Source organism: Canis lupus, chromosome 2 (genome assembly GCF_003254725.2).
Source record: "Canis lupus dingo isolate Sandy chromosome 2, ASM325472v2, whole genome shotgun sequence".
NCBI lineage: Eukaryota > Metazoa > Chordata > Mammalia > Carnivora > Canidae > Canis > Canis lupus.
This window is the reverse complement of record NC_064244.1, coordinates 83940382-83960390: the sequence shown is the minus strand read 5'-3', so window position 1 is coordinate 83960390 and position 20009 is coordinate 83940382. Positions and strand designations below refer to the sequence as shown.

Here is a 20009-nt window from a genome sequence, read left to right as displayed (position 1 = left end):
CCACCATCCTCCAGCCTTACTTGTTGTTCTTTATCTATTAAATGAACGCAATGGCTGGGATCATGGTCCAGCTCTGAAATTGTATTATTCAGTGAGATCATGAAAATGCTTTTTTTTTTTTTTACAAGAAGAAAAGTGATTCATTTTATGTAACTAAATCAAAACCCTGACTCTCTGGAGGACTGGGCATATCAGAATTCCAGCCAATGTAAATTTAGAGCATCAAATGATAAGGTCTCTGAAAAACAAGAGCTTGGAAGGAAGTGCTGATGCCCTTTATACCACGGCCTCACTAGTGGGCTCGGCTGCAATAATGCAAGGAACATGTTTTATTAGGAAAATAGGCTTCGTAAGAGCTCGGGGCCAGAGGGCAGAGCAGCGGGCAGGGAGCGCTGTCCCTTTAACCGGCTCTGGCTCTCAGGGCCGCAGCACAGCCCGTGACTTACTGTATATTTCCCCAGCGTTAAACATTATCGTACTTGTTTATATTTGAAAGAGCCAAAAGGGAACATGAGAAAGCAACTGAATGCTCCTTTTGGGAAAATTATCCTCATTTGCAGCCAGCGGCTGACAAGGCACATGAAGCACCAGGTTTATGAAATTCCATGGTGTCCCAGTGACCGTCCGTCCTGCTGACGCCGCACGCGTGCCTGCCTCCCCCGCGGCGGAGGATGCACTGGTTAAAACCGTGTCTTTCCTTCGAGAACTCTGAAAGGGCCTCCCCTTGTCTTTGGAAGTTGACCGGCGGTCAGTCCCAGGTGGATGGAGCCTGAGAGGCGGCGCTCCGGGTACCTGATGAGTTTTCCCTTCCTGGGGGCTTGGCCGTCTGCCCTGCCTCGGTCTCTCTCGGGGGGCCTTTGTGGCCAGCTGGGGAGCTTGGGAGGAGGAACGCAGCGGCCATATAGCCCCACGGGCCCGAGGGTCCTGTCACCTGCCCTTTCACCAGCCCGGCCGTGTGTTGAGAACGGGGTGCGCGGGCCCCCCCGGCAGCACTCCACTCGGGCTCCCCCCGGGAGGAGGGGAAAGGGCAGGGCTGCAGTTTCAAGGTGGGGGACAGCCCTCACCTGTTGGGCGGAGGGAGGGGGCCGAGGGCCTGGCTGTGGAGGGCAGGGCCTGACCAGTAGCAGAGGCGCTCGGCCAACTTCCCGGCAGCGGCGTGGGGTTGCGCGGAGCTCGGCACAGTAACGTGCCCGGTGCATCAGGCCCTGGGAGGAGCGGGCGTGAGCTCGGAGGTGCTGATCTCCGAAGCTCCAGGTACTTCATCCACCCCAGGGGAGCTGCGGCCCGGACCGAAGAAGCCCTCGGCCCTGGTGTGAAGGCCCCCGTGGTGGCTACACGGGATACGGGACCCCTGGACAGCCCGGCTGGGGGGGACCTCTGCAGACCTGGCAGTCCCCTCCCCGCACTGCTGGCCCGGCGCCCGAGCACGTCTGCACCCACGGTGCCCGCTTGTGGGGGGGCGGCCCTGTGGGGGGCCTTTCTCACGCCTCTTTCCTGTTCTTCCGCTTGGTTGACACCCTCGTCCTCTTCCCCCAGGGCCCGCGTCCCCGGTCCGCCTCAGCCGCGTGCCCCCTGGAAATGGGTGCTGCCTGGCCTGGTACCCTCCTGTGGGCAGATCCTCTCCACGGGGCATAGCCACTGCAGGCGGCGCCCTGCTGTCCCCTGCTGTCCCCTGCTGTCCTGAGCGCAGTGCGCCTTCGTGTCGGGAGGATTAAAACAAAGGGAAGCAGAAAAGCTAGCCAACGGCGATACAGGCAGCCTCTGCTAGGCTAGAGCAATAACCATCTGAAAGTTTGGGCCTGGCCTTGTTTTGATCTGTTTTCTTGTTTTATTTTCTTCTTTACATTCTATATCCCATTCATACTAATCACAGTCAGTCCTGATTTTTCTTTTTATTTCTGCATTTGTCATAAAATAAAGCAAATTATTCCCGTCTTCGGAAACGATCGAGACTAATTAGTCGTCTCACCCAATAATTAGTTTTTTGTTTCCCTGTCTGTTTTCATGCATTATTGTTAGTTTTTCCCCCTCTTTTTTTAACACCATTACAGATTAAAATGAGTCACATTTGCAGTTGATGGTATCTGTTTTCGGGGGAAGAATGGAGAATTGCAGTACGGAGCGACTTCAAAAGCAGCAATAAACTCAAGGATAAATTAAGGAAATTGAATGAGCCACATTTGGAAGCAGTGTGGAGGCTAATATTCTGTCGCTTAAGGTTAAATTGCAACTGAGAGAGGTTCCGGAGAATCCGAAATCGGGGAGGAAGCTTACCGGGATCCTAGGCACTCTGTGGCTCCCAGGGTCTTGTCTCAGGGGAGATTTCGTTGCAGCCCGGGACGGTGGCAAAAGGTATTCACCTGCAATTATGTCCTTTTCTCCCCCCAGGGCTGACAGATGAAGAGATTGATTTGGCTTTCCAGCAGTCGGGCACGGCTGCCGACGAGCCTTCGTCCTTGGGCCCAGCCACACAGGTGGTTCCTGTCCAGCCCCCTCACCTCATTTCTCAGCCGTACAGTAAGTCACCCGCTCAAACTCCTGCTTTAACCTTGACTGGGGTTCAGGATTCCGGCCAGAGAGCAGGGCTTCCCATCTCCCAGACTGAGCAAGCTGGGAGAAACCGGGACTAGTAGACCGTTCTTGGGTTCTTCCAAAAGAATGTGACACACCCAAATCCTCTCCTAGAAAAACTTTTAAGTATGCGACAAAGGTTACAAAGGTAAGAAGAGATGAGGGACCAGAATAAATGAGTTTATTGTGTTGTTTCAAATATTTTGGTTACAAGTAAGAATCTATAAAAGTATTTCTTGGTTCTGTTTCTATTTACTTACATCATGCTTTTGCGTGTCACTCTTTGACGAACAAGAACCTGAACGTCTGATTCATGGCTGCATTCTCGTTTGTTCCCTGAAATGACTCCACTCCTAATTTTATTTTTTAAAGTTAATATTAGCAGACTTGGGGTGGCCTCTCTTTCCTTCCTTCCTTCCTTCCTTCCTTCCTTCCTTCCTTCCTTCCTTCCTTCCTTCCTTCCTTCCTTCCTTCCTTTCCTCCTTCCCTCCTTCCCTCCTTCCCTGTCCTGGCTGTGCCATGTATATTTATGTGGTGACAGTCTGTTAGAGAATTTCAGGTTAAATGTAAAGGTCCTTTTTGAATTAGCTTCTAATTATTACATGAGAACATGACCCATGTTTTTAAGTGAAGCTGTTTGAAGAATAATGGTTCTTCAAACTACTAATAAGTGTTCAATCTCCAAAATGCAGCCAGAACCCCTTCTTTAAGTCACTTATAAAAAGTCTAAAAAGGTTAAAATTACTTCAAAGTGATGGAAAATAGCTCGAGTTTTGTGTCTTTAACATAACTCAGCCTTGGATCTGTTGTCTTTCAAAATGGCTTTTCTATAATTATCTTCATTTTAATTGTCTATCTCAGAAGTTTTAGTTTTTCAAAACATGTTAATTTAAAAGTGTTAGATACCAGATATTGGAAGGCATAACTTAAAATGCCAGGCTTGTTTTGACCCCCACCACGTGGTCTGGATTGCCCCTCTGGCCCTTGCTTTGCTGTCTTCCTCACTGGCTCAGTCGGGGGGCCAAGGGAGGGGCAGGAGGTGGATCATGATGTCCCAGATCCCATTTAGATATGCCCGTTCTCGAGCTTTCTGGATAGGGCTGAATGGGTGAGATCGAGTAGCACGAGCTCAAGTTCACCTCATCCATGGTCACCTTGTCTCACAAACCACTCACAGGTGACCTCTGAGACCCAAGAAACGGTGCTCAGCGGTGAGCCTTGTGTTGGAGCGACTGAGTCAGTAGCAACTACTTGTCGGCCTGAGACTCACGTCTCCCTCCTGGCCAGCATTCTTGCCCATCTACCGTTTTTGTTTTGGGTCACTGAACATGCTCTCCGTGCTTCCTTCTATCCAAAGGCTAGGTCTCCACACTTTTTCTTTAGTTGTGTCCCTGGGCCCAGACAGTTAATGGGATTTGTTGAGGACAGGCACTGGCAGCTGGGGTGCAGAATTTTCTAAGACGCACATCTGTTCCATTCCAGCTGTTTCCTCCATGGCTTAAAACCAAACAGGTCTCTCGGCTACTTGGAAACCTCTTGCTCAGAACACATTGTTCTGGTTGGTCACAGAGTCGGCCTGAAACATCTTGCACGTGCCTACTTTCTGGTAGGCACAAAGGGGTTAAACTGTTGGCCTTTCTGAAAGAGGCAAAAAGAAAGGGCTGAAAGGGCTGGGGTGGGGGGTGGTGCAGACAGTGCTGTCCTCTGAATTCTTCTGTCCAGGTCTCTCTGAGAAAAAGCATTACGCGTTTAGGTATTTAGGTAGGAGTATTTTTAAGAGTCTCCCAGCCCTAAAAATAAAATACATCTTAGAGACAGACTCCTTCCTGCTCTGACGCTAGTATAAAAACAATGGTAATGGCAATTTTAAATCCCTGAAGTTTCTACCTGTCATTGTTGAGCTTCATTCCTCTTGTACTGTTACACTGCTCCTTTCAGCTCCGGGGGTGACTCTCTCTACCTCTTCACTTCTGTACTTTTGCCAAGAGGTGTCAAAACTGCTCAAAAAAAAAAAAAAAAAAAAAAAAAAAAAAAGAAAAGAAAAGAAAAAAAAAGAAAGCTTGATTTTGATTAATATAGAGAAACAAGACTTTGCCTGACTGATAATAAAACTGATAAATGACATTTGAATTACTTGTAGCGGTAATTTATTACATAAAATATCTTTTATTTGACATGCGATTAGTTGCTGGAAGCATCACTCAATCTGACTAGTTTAAACATGCTCTAAAATGAACCCCAGTAAAAACCAGGGCTGTCTGCCGCTGGCGTTATGAAATATACTAATCCTGGAGTGAGGAAAAAAATCTGACTTTAAATATTTAAATGATTAATTGGGTTTATATATTTTTTTTACCTTTCTAACCCCCTTAATTACAAGCAAACTCAGGGGAGTTTCTGAACTAGGTGTGCAATCTGCATGCTTATCACTGAGGCATTGTCTGCGTCCTGGGAGGGATTTATGGCCTCCACTCATGTGTGTTCCTGCCTATTTTATATCTAGAGCCCCTTCCTTCCCTTGTCTTGGCTCTTTAAGGACAGACATTCCATCTCTGAACCCAATCCTGGAAAATGGGATTCTCTGGGTGCAGTCCCAGACGCTCACGTCTCAGGGAAGTGTAAGCATTTGCAAGATGACTCCAGGGAGCCTGGTGCTCTTGGAGTGTCACCTCTGCACTCGCCAGCCCTTCTGCTTGGTGGCAGGTGTCCCACTTTGTACCTCTTTTGGTATCTCTGTTCTTTGGTGAACGTGGTTGACCTTGAGACGGTAGTAAATGCCTCCCATGTCAGCGGAGAGAACTTGGATACCTGCCAGGAAGGTACCGGGTCAATCCATCCGTGTTTATTAAGCGTCTACTGTGTGCTTAGCACAGTATCGTCGGAAATGCAAAACGTGATCCCTAAAAATCTTATAGGCTCTCTGGGAGAGAAAAGATAGACTCTTAAGAAAAGGATAATAATATAAGACCTTGTGATTTAATGCCAAAATTAATTATACAGACAAGAAATTCCATAAGAATACAGAAAAGAGAAAAATTAATGTGGGCTAGGAAAGTCAGAGAAGGCTTTGTGAGAGCAGTAGGAGGTTGACGCTGAGGGGAAGCTTGGTGTCACCTGATGTGAGAATACACCAGTGTTGTCAGGGCTCTAAGGCAAGTCGGGCAGAGCTCCGGAAAAGTCAGGCTGGGATTTGAGAGGAAATCTAACATTCTCTGCTTCTCATTTTGCTTTCTTTCTGTTTGACTTTGAATCAGGCTACACAGCACCTACCCAGTCCCGAACATAAAGTTCTGATAAATGCTTGCTTGATTTCTTCATTCCTCCCAAAGAAACAAGAAGCAAGGTAGCTTTGGGATTTAGGCAGGGCCAGTGTAAATTTTGTAGGATAATGTTTTTTTCTTTTCCCCTTAGGCTCAAATATTTTCCCTCACTGTCTTTGATAACCAATTTAGGTCCTTCAAAGATTAACCTGTATAGCTTCAGTTAGGATGTTTGTGTGTGAGGTTGTTGGAAGGCTTTGACATTTGATTAGAAATCCTAAGAGTGGGCAGCCCCAGTGGCCCAGCGGTTTAGCGCCGCCTGCAGCCCAGGGCGTGATCCTGGAGTCCTGGGATCGAGTCCCACGTCGGGCTCCCTGCATGGAGCCTGCTTCTCCCTCTGCCTGTGTCTCTGCCTCTCTCTCTCTCTCTCTGTATCTCTATGAATAAATAAATAAAATCTTAAAAAAAAAAAAAAAGAAAGAAATCCTAAGAGTATGGGGTCTTTCTCACTTTATTTCTTATTAGCCCTGTTTAGTAGTGTATATTTAGCCTTGATTATCTTCATTTGCTGAGCAAGCATTTATTATCCTATACCTGCTATGGGCCAGACACTATGCTAGGCCCCCGTCAGTGAAATGATTAATAAGGCCCCCTTGCCCTCTCCAGTTTTCCCTATCTAATAGGAAAGGCAGTTAAGGGACGCCGGGTGACTCTGCCAGGGCGTGACCCCGGGGTCCTGGGATCGAGTCCCACGTCGGGCTCCCTGAATGAAGCCTGCTTCTCCCTCTGCCTGTGTCTTTGCCTCTCTTTCTGTGTCTCTCATGAATAAATAAATAAGTAAATCTTAAAAAAAAAAAAAAAAAAAGGAAAGGCAGTTAGGCAAACAGCAGTGCTTGTGGGGTAGGTCCAGGTGAGGCCAGTGGCACAGACGAGGCAAAGGGGCACTTCAGAGAGCAGGGGCTGTTTAACTGGATGGCGGGGGTGGGGAGGTGGGGATGGGGAATAGGGTCAGTTCATTGACCAGCCAACATGGACAAGACCAACCAGGCTGAGGTAAAGGCATATGGACATGAAACCACGGGATGTTCAGTGGCTGGAGTCTGGGATGGCGGTGTCGGAAGACGACGGCAGCCAGGCCATCACCCTAATGGATGGCAGTCAGAAGCACGTGGATTTTTTTTTTTAACTTCAAAATGCATCATCCGATTACCTTTGAGGCTATGTTGTCTATTTGACCATGTTACTCTTAGACTAGTATTAAAACTCTTGTATCATCCCAGAAGATGCAGTGTGGGGAGTTGGGGAAGACACTCTGGGAGTGCACGAGGTGCTCTTTGGCTGGCCTGCTCATTGCTGCCCCTCAGGGTTGGGGGCAGCCGTCAGCCCCTCTAGGAACTCTTTCCAATGCCTCCGTTTCAGTAGGATGGAGGTCCCGTTGGCCTGCTCAGTCCCCTGTTCTCTGCTGCACTACACTTAAATGTTTATCCACTTGTCTTTTCTATTAAATTGGCATTACCTGAATTAGAGGCTTTTTTCTTTTTCTTTTTTTTTTTTTATCTGTAACCCAGGGCTCTGATGAGTAGGTGCTCTAGAAATGCTTGTTGAATGGATAGATGGTGGTGGAAACATGCTTGGGAGTTGAAAGGTTGTCTTGTAATACCAGAGGCTGGGGGGAGCTCTCCAGGGAGCCACTGAGTGGAGGCTCCTGTGTACTCGGCTGTGCAGGCTGCAGGGGTGGAGGACAGACCTTGCCTTCAGGAGGCCACCATCCAGGTATTTAGTGGGAAGCCCAGTGCTTGGGGAAGTGAAGACCGACCCATGCCATCTTGCTTGGGGTGATGGTGAGAGCTTTTGGAACTTATGAAGACAGAGCTCAATTTTGGCTTATATAGTAGTTTCTGGTCTGTATATTGAAGACAACATTTCTCCAATTTTTAGGAAATTATGTTTTTTCTTTTGTCTGTGTGACTGGTTTAGAACAGCAGCTTTTGAAGAGCTAGTGCCCTGTCTGTTTTTGTTTGCTTTGTGCTACACCCATTATGGTGCCGTGCGGGTGCTGCATAAAACGCCATTTGTGGATAGCGAGGAGGACAAGTGTCCCAGGAAAGAACCAAGTACAGAAGCCCATTCCTCAGGTTTCTTAGGCCACTGAAAGGGTCTTTGGTGGTGGTGGTGGGTAGGATTATATCTGTGCTCACGGTACAGCCTGTGTTCCTCTTGTAAGAGTCCACAACAAATCACAGAAAACCCGAAGTAAGAGTGGCTCACGTGAAATGGAAGACTATTTCTCAGTTGTGTAAACAGGGGCTGTCGAGTCTCTGTGTTCTTCATCCCTGACACCTGGCTGGCATCCGTCCCGGGCTCCAGCATGGCTGCCCCAGCTCCAGTTGTCCCGTCTGCTGTCCACCCAGCAAGAGTAGGGACGAGGAGGGAAAAGGAGCAGCCGTCCGAGGACACGGCCTGGAAACCGCGCACATCATTTTCACTTTCTGCCCACGGGCTGGAGATCAGTTGCTCAGCCGCACCCGTCCGCGCAGGAGCCTGAGAAGCGCAGCCCTGGACCTGGCGGGACACGTTCCCAGCTTCTCCCGTTCCGCGGGACGTTTTGAATTAGAATAAACCCTAACCTCAGGATGTTGGTTTCCCCCTGGGTGGACAGGAAGGAGCGCACGGCTAGTTTCAGTGGAGTTTGGGAAGCTTTACCTGGTGAAATAGGTGGGTTTAGGGTTGCTGATTCTAGGCGTGTGCCCTGGCACCGAGCGGCCACGGCCATGGCATATGCCTGTTTCTTCAAGTACATCATCATCGGCGACACAGGTGTGGGTAACTCATGCTTGTTGCTACAGTTCACAGACAAGAGGTTTCAGCCAGTGCATGACCTATCGGTGTAGAGTTTGGTGCTTGAACGATAACTATTGATGGGAAACAGATAAAACTTCAGGTGGGATACGGCAGGACAAGAGTCCTTTCGTTCCATCACGAGGATCGCTGATTTTATTATCATGCTTCATAAGTTATATAAATGTTTATTCTTTTGTATGTGTCAGAAATCAGAGGAGGGATTTTAAAAAGTTGAATTCAAATTCTCAGGTCTTGCTTTTTCCCCTTGGTGTCAGCTGCTAACTGAGCAGAGAGAGAACCTAGAGCCCATGCTGCTGGCTGTTCACAGTCTCGGCTGGCTCCCTTCATCTTTTCTCTTTGTTTTAAAAATTCCAGCAGAGCCTGAGTGGCTCAGTCAATTGAGCATCTGCCTTCGGCTCAGGTCGTGATCCCAGGATCCTGGGCTTGAGCCCCATGTCAGGCTCTCCATGCAGCCCGGAGTGTGCTTCTGCTTCTCCCTGTGCCTGCCACTCCCCCTGCTTGTGCTCTCCTGCTCTTTCTCTCTGTCGGATAACAAATAAAATCTTAGAAAAACCTAATACGGTTTTTTCTAAATCAGCCTTATTGAGGTATAATTTACCTAAAATAAAGTACACCTATTTTATTTGTACGATTTTGAGTTTTGACAGGTGTACACTGCCGTGTAGGCATCACCACACCGTAGAACATTTGCAGGACCCCGGAACGTTCCCTTGTGCCATGTTCCCAGCCAGCATGATTCTGGGGCAACCCTCGGTCTGCCTTCTGTTGCTTCTGACTAGACTTCTCTTTCCTGGGGCTTTATATAAATGGGAATCATACAGTGTGGGCTCTCCCTTTCCTGGTCTTTCGCTCAGTATGATGTTTTTGAGCTTTACCCAAGTCGCTGTGGATATCAGGGGTCCCTTCCTTTTTATTACTGAGCAGTACTCCGTAGGATGGACGGGCCACACCTGCTTGTCCATTCACTGGCGGATGGGCTGTGGGCCGTTTCCACTTCTGAGCTCTTATACTGAGAGCTCTCAGGAACCTTTGCGCACGGGTCTGGATGTCTTTCTGTCTCTTGGGTAAATGCCTAGGAGTGCAGTTTCTGGCTACATGTTAAGTGCGTGTCTATCTCAGGAAGAAACTGCCAGACTGGTTCAGAGTGGGTGTGCATATCACGTCCCCATCAGCGACACATGAGCGATGTGGTCAGTGCGTAGCCTTGTTGTTGGTGTCCTTGGTCTTTTTTAACACTGGTAGTTTCCATGCGTCCACCGTGGTGTCTCTTAGTGGTTTGAGTTTACGTTTCTGGGATGGCCGATCCTGTCGAGTGTCTTTGTACATACATGCTTACTGTGCATTCTGCAGGCCTTCTTTTGTGAAGTGACTGTTCCATCTTTTGGCTCTTTTTAATCGTCTTCTTGAGTTGCAAGAGTTCTTTATGTCTTCTGGATTCACGTGCTTTGTTGGATGTGTGTGTGTGTGTGTGTGTGTGTTAGTATTTCCTCCTGGCCTGTGGCTGGCTTTTTCTTTTCCTTTACTGCCTTGTGCAAAAGATTTTAGAATTTATGATGTCCATTTATCTCTGGAGCTTTTGTTTTGTTTGTTTTCTGGTTTTGTTTTTACAGTTTATGGTTTTGGTGACCTATCTCTGAAGACTTTCCTTTCCCCAAGGTTGTAGAGATTTTCCCCATTTTTCGTCTAGAAGTCTTATCTAGCGTTTGCTTTAATGTTGAGATCTGTGATTCATTTTTAGTTGATTTTTATGTATGGTACAATGAAGGTCAAGGTTCAGTTTTGTCTGCCTGGATGGCCAGTTGTGCCAGCACCATATGTATAAAAGATTATCCTTTTTTTTTTAATTTTTAATTTTTTATTTATTTATGACAGTCACACAGAGAGAGAGAGAGAGGCAGAGACATAGGCAGAGGGAGAAGCAGGCTCCATGCACCAGGAGCCCGACGTGGGATTCGATCCCGGGTCTCCAGGATCGCGCCCTGGGCCAAAGGCAGGCGCTAAACCGCTGCGCCACCCAGGGATCCCTATAAAAGATTATCCTATCCCCATTGAGTTACCTGTCCTATCAAAAATCAGTTGTTTATATATGCATGGTCTGTTTCCAGACTCTTCTTTAAAAAATGTTTTTTTAACAAAATAGTGAAATATATTTTACATATTGTAACACTCACCCATTTCAGATGACTTTTAGTATCTTATTGAGTGATAACACTCATAATCAGGGTTAGATCACTTCATTCCCCCAAATAAGATTCTGTGTGCCCATTTTCTGAGAATCTCACCTCCCACCCCAGGCAAGCACTAATCTACTAATCACTACAAATTTACCTTTTCTGGACGTTTCATGTAAATGGAATCATACTCTATGTGGTCCCATGCACCTGCCTCCTTTGTGTTGAGCACAGTTGAGGTTCGTCCATGTGGTGGCATATGGCAGCACTTCCTGCCTATTCCTGAAGAGCACTCACTGTATGGGCAGGCTGTCTTTCTTTTGTGGGGGGGGGGGGGGCAGGCTGTCTTGTGTCTGGCAGTTCACCAGCTGACGGACATTTAGATTGTCTCCAGTTTTGGCTGACCTGAGTCGCACTGCTAAGAGCCTTTGTGTGCAAGTCTGATGTGGATGTATGTTTACGGTCCTCTTGCATAGATCTCTAGGAGTTAAATTGCTAGGTCTTATGGCAGTTTTATATTCCTAGATTTTTATTAATTTTTTTCTTTCTAGTTAGCTTTTTCGAAGTATAATTTATACATAGTAAGATTAATCAGTTTTAGGGGCACCGGGCAGCTCAGTTGGTTAAGTATGTGCCTTTGGCTCAGGTCATGATCTCGGGGTCCTGGGATCGAGCCCCATGTCGGGTTCCCTGCTCATGGGGTTCTGCTTCTCCCTCTGCCTCTGCCCCTCCCCCACGTGTGTGCGTGTGCACTCACGTGCGTGCGCACACTCTCTCTCAAATACACAATCTATCAAAAAAGGATTTTTTTTTAATCAAAAAAATCAGTTTTAAGTATATAGTTTGGTGAGTTCCCAAATTGTAACTCATTTAACTCATGTCACCGACACCTACATTCACAATATAGAAAATCCCCACGACCCCAGGAAGCATCTTTGCGCCCCCTGCACCAGTCCTCTCTCCAATCTATTCTGGGTCATGAAAGTTCTGCCTTTCAGAAATTTTCATGTGAATGATATCATGTAGCTTGTAGTCTGTTGTGTCTGGTTTCTTTTCCTTGTTTGAGACTGATCCATGTTGAGATATATATAAGGGATGCCTGGGTGGCTCAGCGGTTGAGCATCTGCCTTTGGCCCAGGGTGTGATCCTGGAGACCCGGGATCGAGTTCCGCATCAGGCTCCCTGCATGGAGCCTGCTTCTCCTTCTGCCTGTGTCTCTGCCTCTCTCTCTCTCATAAATAAACAAAATATTAAAAAAAAAGTTATATATATATATATATATATATATAATACTGATCAAATTACACACACACACAGACATCTGTAAATACACATGCTTCTGTGACCTATCCCCTCCCCCCACCCTCCTCTTCCTCATATTCCTTTAAAAATATAAAAACCATTCTGAATTCACAGCTGAATAAAAGTAGGCCGAGGCAGGGCTTCGCCACATGGGCATAGTTTGCGAACCCCTGTTACTGACTGCACAGTTTGTTTGTCCGTTGACCATTGATAGTTGTTTGGATTTCCAGTATGAGGCTATTAAGAAAAATGCTGCCGTGAACGTTCGTGTGCAGGTCCAAGCCTTTGTGTGTATGCGTGCTTCCTTTTCTCTTAGTCTCATACCTGAGAGTAGACTGCCTTGGCCACACATTCGGTGTATGTTTGACGTTGTAAGAAATTATAAAACTCTCCTACAAAGTGGTTGTACCATTTTACATTCCCATCAGCAACGCAAGAGAATTTTAGACGCTCCACATCCTTGTCTGCACTTGGTTTTCTCCGTTTTTAGGTTTAGCCGTTCTAATGTGTACATCATGGAATCTCATTGTACTTTTAATTTGTATCTTCCTAATGACTAATGACATTTCCGTGTGCATATTGGCCATTCGTAGGTCTTTCATGGAGCATCTCTTCCAGTCTTTCTCACGCTTTTTTCTAAATTCTATTTTATTGTTGAGTTCTATGGATGTAGCTCTTTATCAAATAGATGTTTTGCAGATATTTCCCCCTGTCTGTAACTTTCCATTTTGTTTTCTTGGCAGTGTCTTTTGAAAAGCCCCAATTTAATCTTTTGATCATGTCCATTTTATTCTTTTTCTCCACTTTTATGGCTTATTTTTGTATTTTAAGATGCGGTTGCCCACCCCAATGATTTTCTTCTCTGTTTTCTTACAGCAGCTCTAGAGCTTTTGCTTCTTGGCTTCACAGTGTGATCCGTTTGGAGTTAATGCTTGTGCAAGGTGAAGGTTGAGATTCACTTCTTCCCCTGTGGCACTCCACTTATACCAGCACAGTCATTACACAGATTATCCTTTCCCCATAGAAGTACCTGGGCCTCCTCATTAAAAAAAAAAAAAAAAATATATATATATATATATGTATGTAATGTCCCTTGACTACATAAGCCTGGGTCTGTTCCTGGACTCTTCTGAATTCTTACAGGTTAATTGAGCACATGTATTTTAATCTGTGAGGGTAATGACCATCAGTGTCCTTCCTGCCTAAAGATGACGCTGCCTGCAGCACCGCAGCCCAAGAGAAGTGGCAAGATTGTCTTTCACGTGGTGTTCGTGTGAAGAGAGGCCTTGAATTTTCAGAGGTGACGACTGTGGGGCGTCTGTGGTGCCTTTGCCTCACCGCTGCCCAGGTGCATCTGTCCTGAGCAGAGCTGTCGTGTTTCTGGTCGCTGTGCTCTGGTCGGTCTGTCCTTGCGGCCGCTGCCAGCCATGCTCTGCTGTATGACCGGCGGGTCCATACATGCAGTTAGCCCCGCCACTCCATGCTGTGACAAGCACTGGCTTGGCAGGCTGGCTTTTTTCCAGGACCTCACTGTGGAAGAGCCCATCTTATTTCATTTTCAGGGTGGCTTGTTGGGCTGATGTGAGCAGCCAGCTACGGCAGCGCGTGGAGTCCAGGCCCGGTGGGTGAGTGCAGAGGGGACAGCAGCGAGGCTCGCCCGGCGCTCAGGCCGTCCGCCTCCGCGGGGCCGCGCCAGTGTCTCCTCCCTCTCCCAGCAGGACGCGTCTGTGCGGTTGCCAGCTCTGTATGGTTCATGAACCTTTCCTCGATCGTGGGATTTCCACGGTATCAGTGAGTCCAGGTCCGTGACTTGGGAGCTTCGGGTTCACCGCTGCTGAGTCGTGGTGGGAGTCCCGGGCCGCCCATGTTCCCTGATGTCTGTTCCCGCCTGCTGGCTCAGGCTCTTTTGGTCAGTGGAGGTTTGGCTAAAAGAATGGAGTAACGTCGGTTTAGTTGTGTTCACCAATGGTTTAGGAGCCACGGGGATGCGTCTCCCGCCCTCTGACGGGGCACCTTTCACCGTGGATTCGCCTGAACCCCGGCCCTTTGGGCCGACAGACCTCCCTGAAGACCATATGAGCTCAAGCTAGTGACAGAGTGCCTGGGAGGTTCAAGGAGGCCTTGTTTCCAAGAGCCCTGTGCTCTTCTCCCTGCAGCGATTTGCCCTCTGACCTTGCTGCAGCCTGAGGCAGGGGGCAGTGCCTGGGGGCCGGGAGTGGGGGGGAGTTGGGGGGTGGCTGACGGTCTCTCCATTCTTTGCGAGATGCCAGCAATGCGGTCTTGGTAAAGTGTCGTGCCTGCTGGGGACGCGCTGGGGACAGTTGGAATCTGAGCAGTAAGTACCTCACCGTCCCTCCATTCTTCCAACGTAGCAAAGCTCTGCCGTCCTCAGTCAAGTGGCCCGCTTGGTAAGAAGAGAGGAACATCCTTGGGGGCCATCGGGTTGGTGGCTCCAACCACCATGGGATCTCTGATCTCAGGCTTCCTGTCTTCTTTGTACACAGGCTTCCAGACGAGGTTCTGAAGCTTCTAAAAAGCGCATTCGTTGCACTACTTTTATTTCCGAGCAAGAGCAGAAAAGTGATTGGTCTGGTCTCTGTTCTTGACTGTAAAATTCTGGACATTTGGGGAGCCTGGGCACCCAGTGCCCTGCTCTCCATTCCGTCGTGGGGGTCTGCACTGGCCTTGGCAAAGATGGGCCCCAGGGTGGGCAGCAGAGAGGACTCCAGGTGGTCAGGGCTGGGGCTTTGAGCCAGTTTGGGATCACACCGAGTGCTTTCTCAGTCGCCCTGCTCGGCTACCCTTTGAAAGGTGTGCGGCAGGTCAGAGTTCCCTCTATCTTAGTTTCTCTCTTTTTTTCATTTTGCCACAAGACAGAATTGTATCACACATCTCCAAAACGAGTAAAATGGCATTTCAGCTTCTTGTCTTTATAGACTCTCTGAACTTTAGGAAAGATCATTCTGGTCCCTTTTCATTAATAATGAAAACCAAGGGGCAATAAAATGTTCTTAACGTGAGCATGTCAGGGACGAGCCACAGTGCGGGGGGCGAAGGGTGCGCCCAGCAGGGAGCCACAGGTGTTGCTTGGTGCTTGAGGAGGTCAGAGTTCTGGGAAGGTGGCAGCAGCTGTCGCGGGGGTTCCAGTTCACGCACCCCTGAACTGCCGGCACCTGCTCAGCCTCCCGGCTCCAGTACCCACGGTGAGTGGCTGTGCTTCCCAAGACGCCATACACTGCGGGAAAGAAGGACCCAGGAACACTTTGGGTTCCGGTCCGGTTTCTTGCCCTGTTGCAGCTGTTTCCTTGCAGGGTATTGAGTGGGGATTTGAGAAGTCAGTGGTGAACACGATATACTGGACGCATGCCCATCTTGAAGGTGTTGTCTCTGGGGACTCTGACAGCACAGATGGGTGTGCTGGGTGTGGACGGAAGCTCTTCTGACCATTGAGTCTCTTGAAGAGTGACGGGGTTACTCTATCTCCACCTTTTCCTCTTAAAAATGAGCTTGTACTGGATCTTGGTTGTTGCATCAGAGCACTCGGAGCAGCGTGGGCTTGGAATGAGACCAATGAGAAGGTTGCCAAGGACTCAGAGCCTCCTGGCTCCGCTGGGTCAGGGTGAGAGGTCCATCTGTGTCACGGGTCTCAGAGCTTTGGGTTGAGTGAGCCGCGGTGCTCACGTAACACCACATAGATGCTTGTAGGATGGGGATGTTCACTACAGCAGAGCAGCAGAAAGGAGCTTTCTCTTTTTGGAGATGGGGGAGGGGCAGAGGGAGAGGGAGAGAGACTTGAGAGAGACTCTCAAGCGGGTTCCATCCATCCCAGGACCCTGAGATCATGACCTGAGCCAAAATCAAGAGTTAGACGCTTAACCGACTGAGCCACGCAGGCGCCCCAGTGGAGCTGTGTTCTGGAGGCAGTTCCTGGGACCCTGAGTGTCCCTGCACAACCCTGGGAGGGAATGAGGAGGTCCGGGCTTGCCATAACCCACTTCCCAGAGCCCGTGGGAGAGTAGATGGACACATTTATACACAACGTGGAAAAGCTACACACCAGGAGACACCATAGGCAGACACCACATCAAAAGAAAAATATACGGGGAAGGATTTTTGTCACAGACTGATTGTCCAGGCTCCTCCATCACTGTCGCCTCTGCCTCCTGAAACTCCATTCAGCTATATAAGAACTTTCTATGAGTTGATGAAATTGATAAAGAAACTGAGAAGAGAAGGGGTCACATACAATGTGCCGAAAGGGCCGTGGCAGTGCAGATGCTCAGGCCCCACGCACAGTGAGGTGAATGCAAATGACAATGGGCGTGAAGTGGGCGCGAAGTACTCCTTTCCACCTGGTGTGGGCGGAGTCCGAGTGGCTGAGCCCGTGGTGTTAGAGTGGCCACGAGGGGATGGGCACTCTCGGACGTGGCTGGTGGGGGCGGCCTGGCTCAGCTCCCCGGAGGACCACCTGACAGGATCTCTCAAAACTACAGATTGCACGTTCCTCCGATCCAGGCTCCTAGGAGTTCACGTGTACAGGTGCGCTCAAACACTTACGTGAGATGACGTATGTACACGGCCCTTGGGGAATAGTAAGAGGCCGGAAATCAGTGGGAGGATAGCTTGAGTGGAATGCCACACGGCTATGAGGAAAGCAGGATGCGAAGTAGGGAAGCAGAAGGGACACGGTGCTTGTCGGGGTTGCCTCACATGTGCATTCAGAGCCTCCGGCGGGATGGATGGGAGGCTGTTCCAGTGGCTCTTGTGGTGGAGGAGCCTGTTGGCAGTAGACTGACGGAGCCACGTGCTGTTTGGACCACATGCGTCTATCGGCTGATTCAAAAGCTGTAAAACAAAGAAAGGGAGTTGAGGGCTGAGGGAGAGACCACCTGTTGATCACAGTTTGTGCAGGAGAGTCCAGGGCTGGGCCACTTCGGGAGGCTGGTTTGGGATCCACAGGCTGTGCCGGCAGTGGGGGCAGGTGGCCAACGCGAGACCCTTCCAGGCCCCTGCATCACTGTCACATCTGCCTCCTAAGACCCGATTCAGCAGCTCAGGGAGGAGGGAGCATCCACCCCGTCCCCTGGGAGGTCTTGGCCCCTTGGATCCCCTGGTGGCCTGCGTCCTGCTGCTGAGCCTGGAGGAGGTCCCTCTTCTGCTTCCCTTTGGTCAGGAGACGCGGGGGGCTCCTGGGGGGCTTGCAGGCACGGGGTGGGAGGAGGAGGCTGGGACACACGGCGTCCTGTGGGCTTTGCCCTGAGAGCAGTGGCGCTCTTCTCAAGAAGTTTGGGTTGCTCTTCCTGCTTCACCTTTTCTCTCCCAAATGCGCGTCCGGAGCCCAGCTCCCTTGTCGTAGTAGAGAGGGTGCCTCCTGGATGACTTGGCACGGGCACCGTGGTCTGATTCTGCAGACTGACCAGTGTCCTGCAGTGTCGGTCATTGTGGAGACGGTGGGCAGTGCCTTCCACGACCGATCCCTTGAGCGGAGGCAGAGCGTCAGAGAAGATTATGGACACACAGGCACCTTGTAAACAGTCCGTGGGAAAGATTACGAGGTAACAAACCCCGCTGTGCTCCTGCAGGGTCGGAACTCCACTCGGCAGTGGGGGCATCTACTAAGTGGCATTCTGGAGCCCCGGGCCGGGGGCCTGCTCCCGCGTAACTCCGGGTCCCCCACGGCAGCAGCACGCATTCTCCCCAGCCTCTCGTCCTGTCTTGTCTTGTTTTACCTTCCATGGTCCCGGGCAGCAGCTGCCTCCCCACCTCTGCCCCCCTCTGCCCTCGAGGGTCCCTGACGCTGTTCTCCCTGAGCACAGAGCTGACTGGGTCACTCGTGGGCTCAGAGCCTCCCGTGACCCTACTGCTTGTGACACAATCTGGTTCCTTGGCCACGCTCCACACCCGGCCATGGCGTGTCCCACCTCCTTCCACCCCCACTCCACCCTCCACCGCTCCCGCCTGGCTCACCCTCCCTGTTCTTGCTGGCCTCTCCTCTTGGGTAGGCCCAGGGGCTCACTCGGGCCACACTGGCCGCCTTCTGTCCTTTGAGCGCAGGTCAGCCTGCGCCGCCACGTTGCCGTCCCCTGCCTGGATCTCTGGCCCAGGGACCCCACATGTTTCAGCATCTGCCTCCTCCGAGGCTCTGCGGCCCCTGGCTCCCTCCCCCGCCCTCCCCCACTCTCATGGCCCCGTTGGGCCTTCTTGTTGCTTGAAGATCTTATTTATTGAAGTCCTCTCTCCACCCGACGTGGGGCTCGAGTCAGGACCCCGAGGTCAAGGGTCGTATGTTGCAGTCATATGGCTGAGCCCGCCAGGCGCCCCACCTGTTGGGCCTCCTCGAGCAGTCTCTGCACTGATCTTGTTCGGTCACTTGTAAGCTGCGTCCTGCAGCGGTTCCGGGGCGGAGCAGACAGGGCACCGGGCCTCGCCGCCACACGCTCCGGGGCCCCTGACCCTGTCGGGCGCACAGCTGACGCCTCATGTGGTCCTGCAAACAGCATGCAGCCTCCTCCTGTCCCTCCCCTGGCTCTGAGGTGGCTCTTTGCTCCTCCCTGTCCGAGGGAGGGCCTGGGGACCTGTGTCTGCGTCAGCCTCAGTCAGCCTCACTGCACCCTCGGTCCCAAGTGTGGACGCCTCCGCCACCCGACTGCCCCGCGGTAGGGGTGCGGCTGAGGCGGGGCGTCCCTGGAGCGCTGTTCCCGACTGTCCCGCTGTCCTGTGCAGCCGCATCACAGTTGCCGATCCTTCGAGAGGAGGAGGCGGTACCTGTGCTCTCCCCTGCCCGGGAGAGACGCGTATGCTCCTCCTGACCTGCCTCTGCTCCCACCCTCAGGCCCTGTGGGGTCCCGATGGAGAGACTACGGGGCCTTGGCCGTCATCACAACAGGCATCGTGTTCGGCTTTCACCAGCTCTACAAGGTATGTCCGCCCCCCTCCGTGTCCCCCGACCCCGTTCTCCCCGGTCCCAAGGTTCACCTGTGTCGAGACGCTCAGCCCTGGGGCACGATGGCAGGAGAGGGGCCGTGTGGAGGCAGAGTGCACGAGTGAGCACGGTTTCTGCGGGGGGGGGAGGGGGGCGCGCCCGGTTCACCAGTTCAGTCTACACCTGCCCCCCGCTTGAATGGGTGCCCTTGGTGACCTCAGACCCTGCGCACCTGCTGCCCTGGGTGTCGCACCTCAGAGCCCCCGCTGCAGTGACTCTGGGGCCCGTCGGTCAGCAGGCCACGTCGAGGACTTAGAACAGTGCTTGCACGTGCTGAGTAGTCAGGACGTTTTTAAGAGACAGAATGACAAGGTAGTTGAGAGCAGGAACACTGAGCCCAGCTGCTGCGTTACATCCCGACTCGGCCACTTAGTAGGAGCTCGGTGGTCCCATCTGTAAAGTGGGGACAACGGTACCGGTCTCACGAGGCCGCTGTGAGGCTCCAAGGGCCAGCGCACCCTCGGAAAGCGCCATGTGCCGGCACACAGGAAGCGCTCTATGTGCCATTATTCTACTCAAGTATTTGGAACTGGCTTTGGAATCTCAGTATCATCATATTTATGGGCTCTGTTTTTGTTTCCTATATATTTTGTTGGCGTCTGTGTAAATCCCTAGGTTTATTTTTTCCCAAACTTCATAGTCAGCCCTCAGGATCCCAGACGTCACTGCTTACAGCAGAGCTGCAGGCATGACGGGAGCGTGTACTCCCTTGGTACCAAATACTGGCCAGATGCGAACTACCAGATCCTCACTTTGATTTGAAGCAAGTGAGTCTTTTCTGGAAGATGCAGAGCCGGGTTAGGTCCCGGAGACAAAAGGTAAAATAGGGACCGGAGGACTTGCCGTCTGCTGGTCCCGGAG

The 20009-nt window shown here is 50.6% G+C and overlaps 1 protein-coding gene across 2 annotated transcripts in view; it reads left to right on the top strand.

The window, feature by feature from the left end:
- Positions 1-20009, top strand: part of PEX14 (peroxisomal biogenesis factor 14) — a 138532-nt gene that overhangs the window by 110241 nt on the left and 8282 nt on the right. For both annotated transcript variants that reach the window (XM_025451115.3, XM_025451116.3), the window contains 2 exons: positions 2389-2517; positions 18999-19084. In XM_025451115.3, the coding sequence (XP_025306900.1) occupies positions 2389-2517; positions 18999-19084 (215 nt within the window). The remainder of the gene's footprint in view (positions 1-2388; positions 2518-18998; positions 19085-20009) is intronic.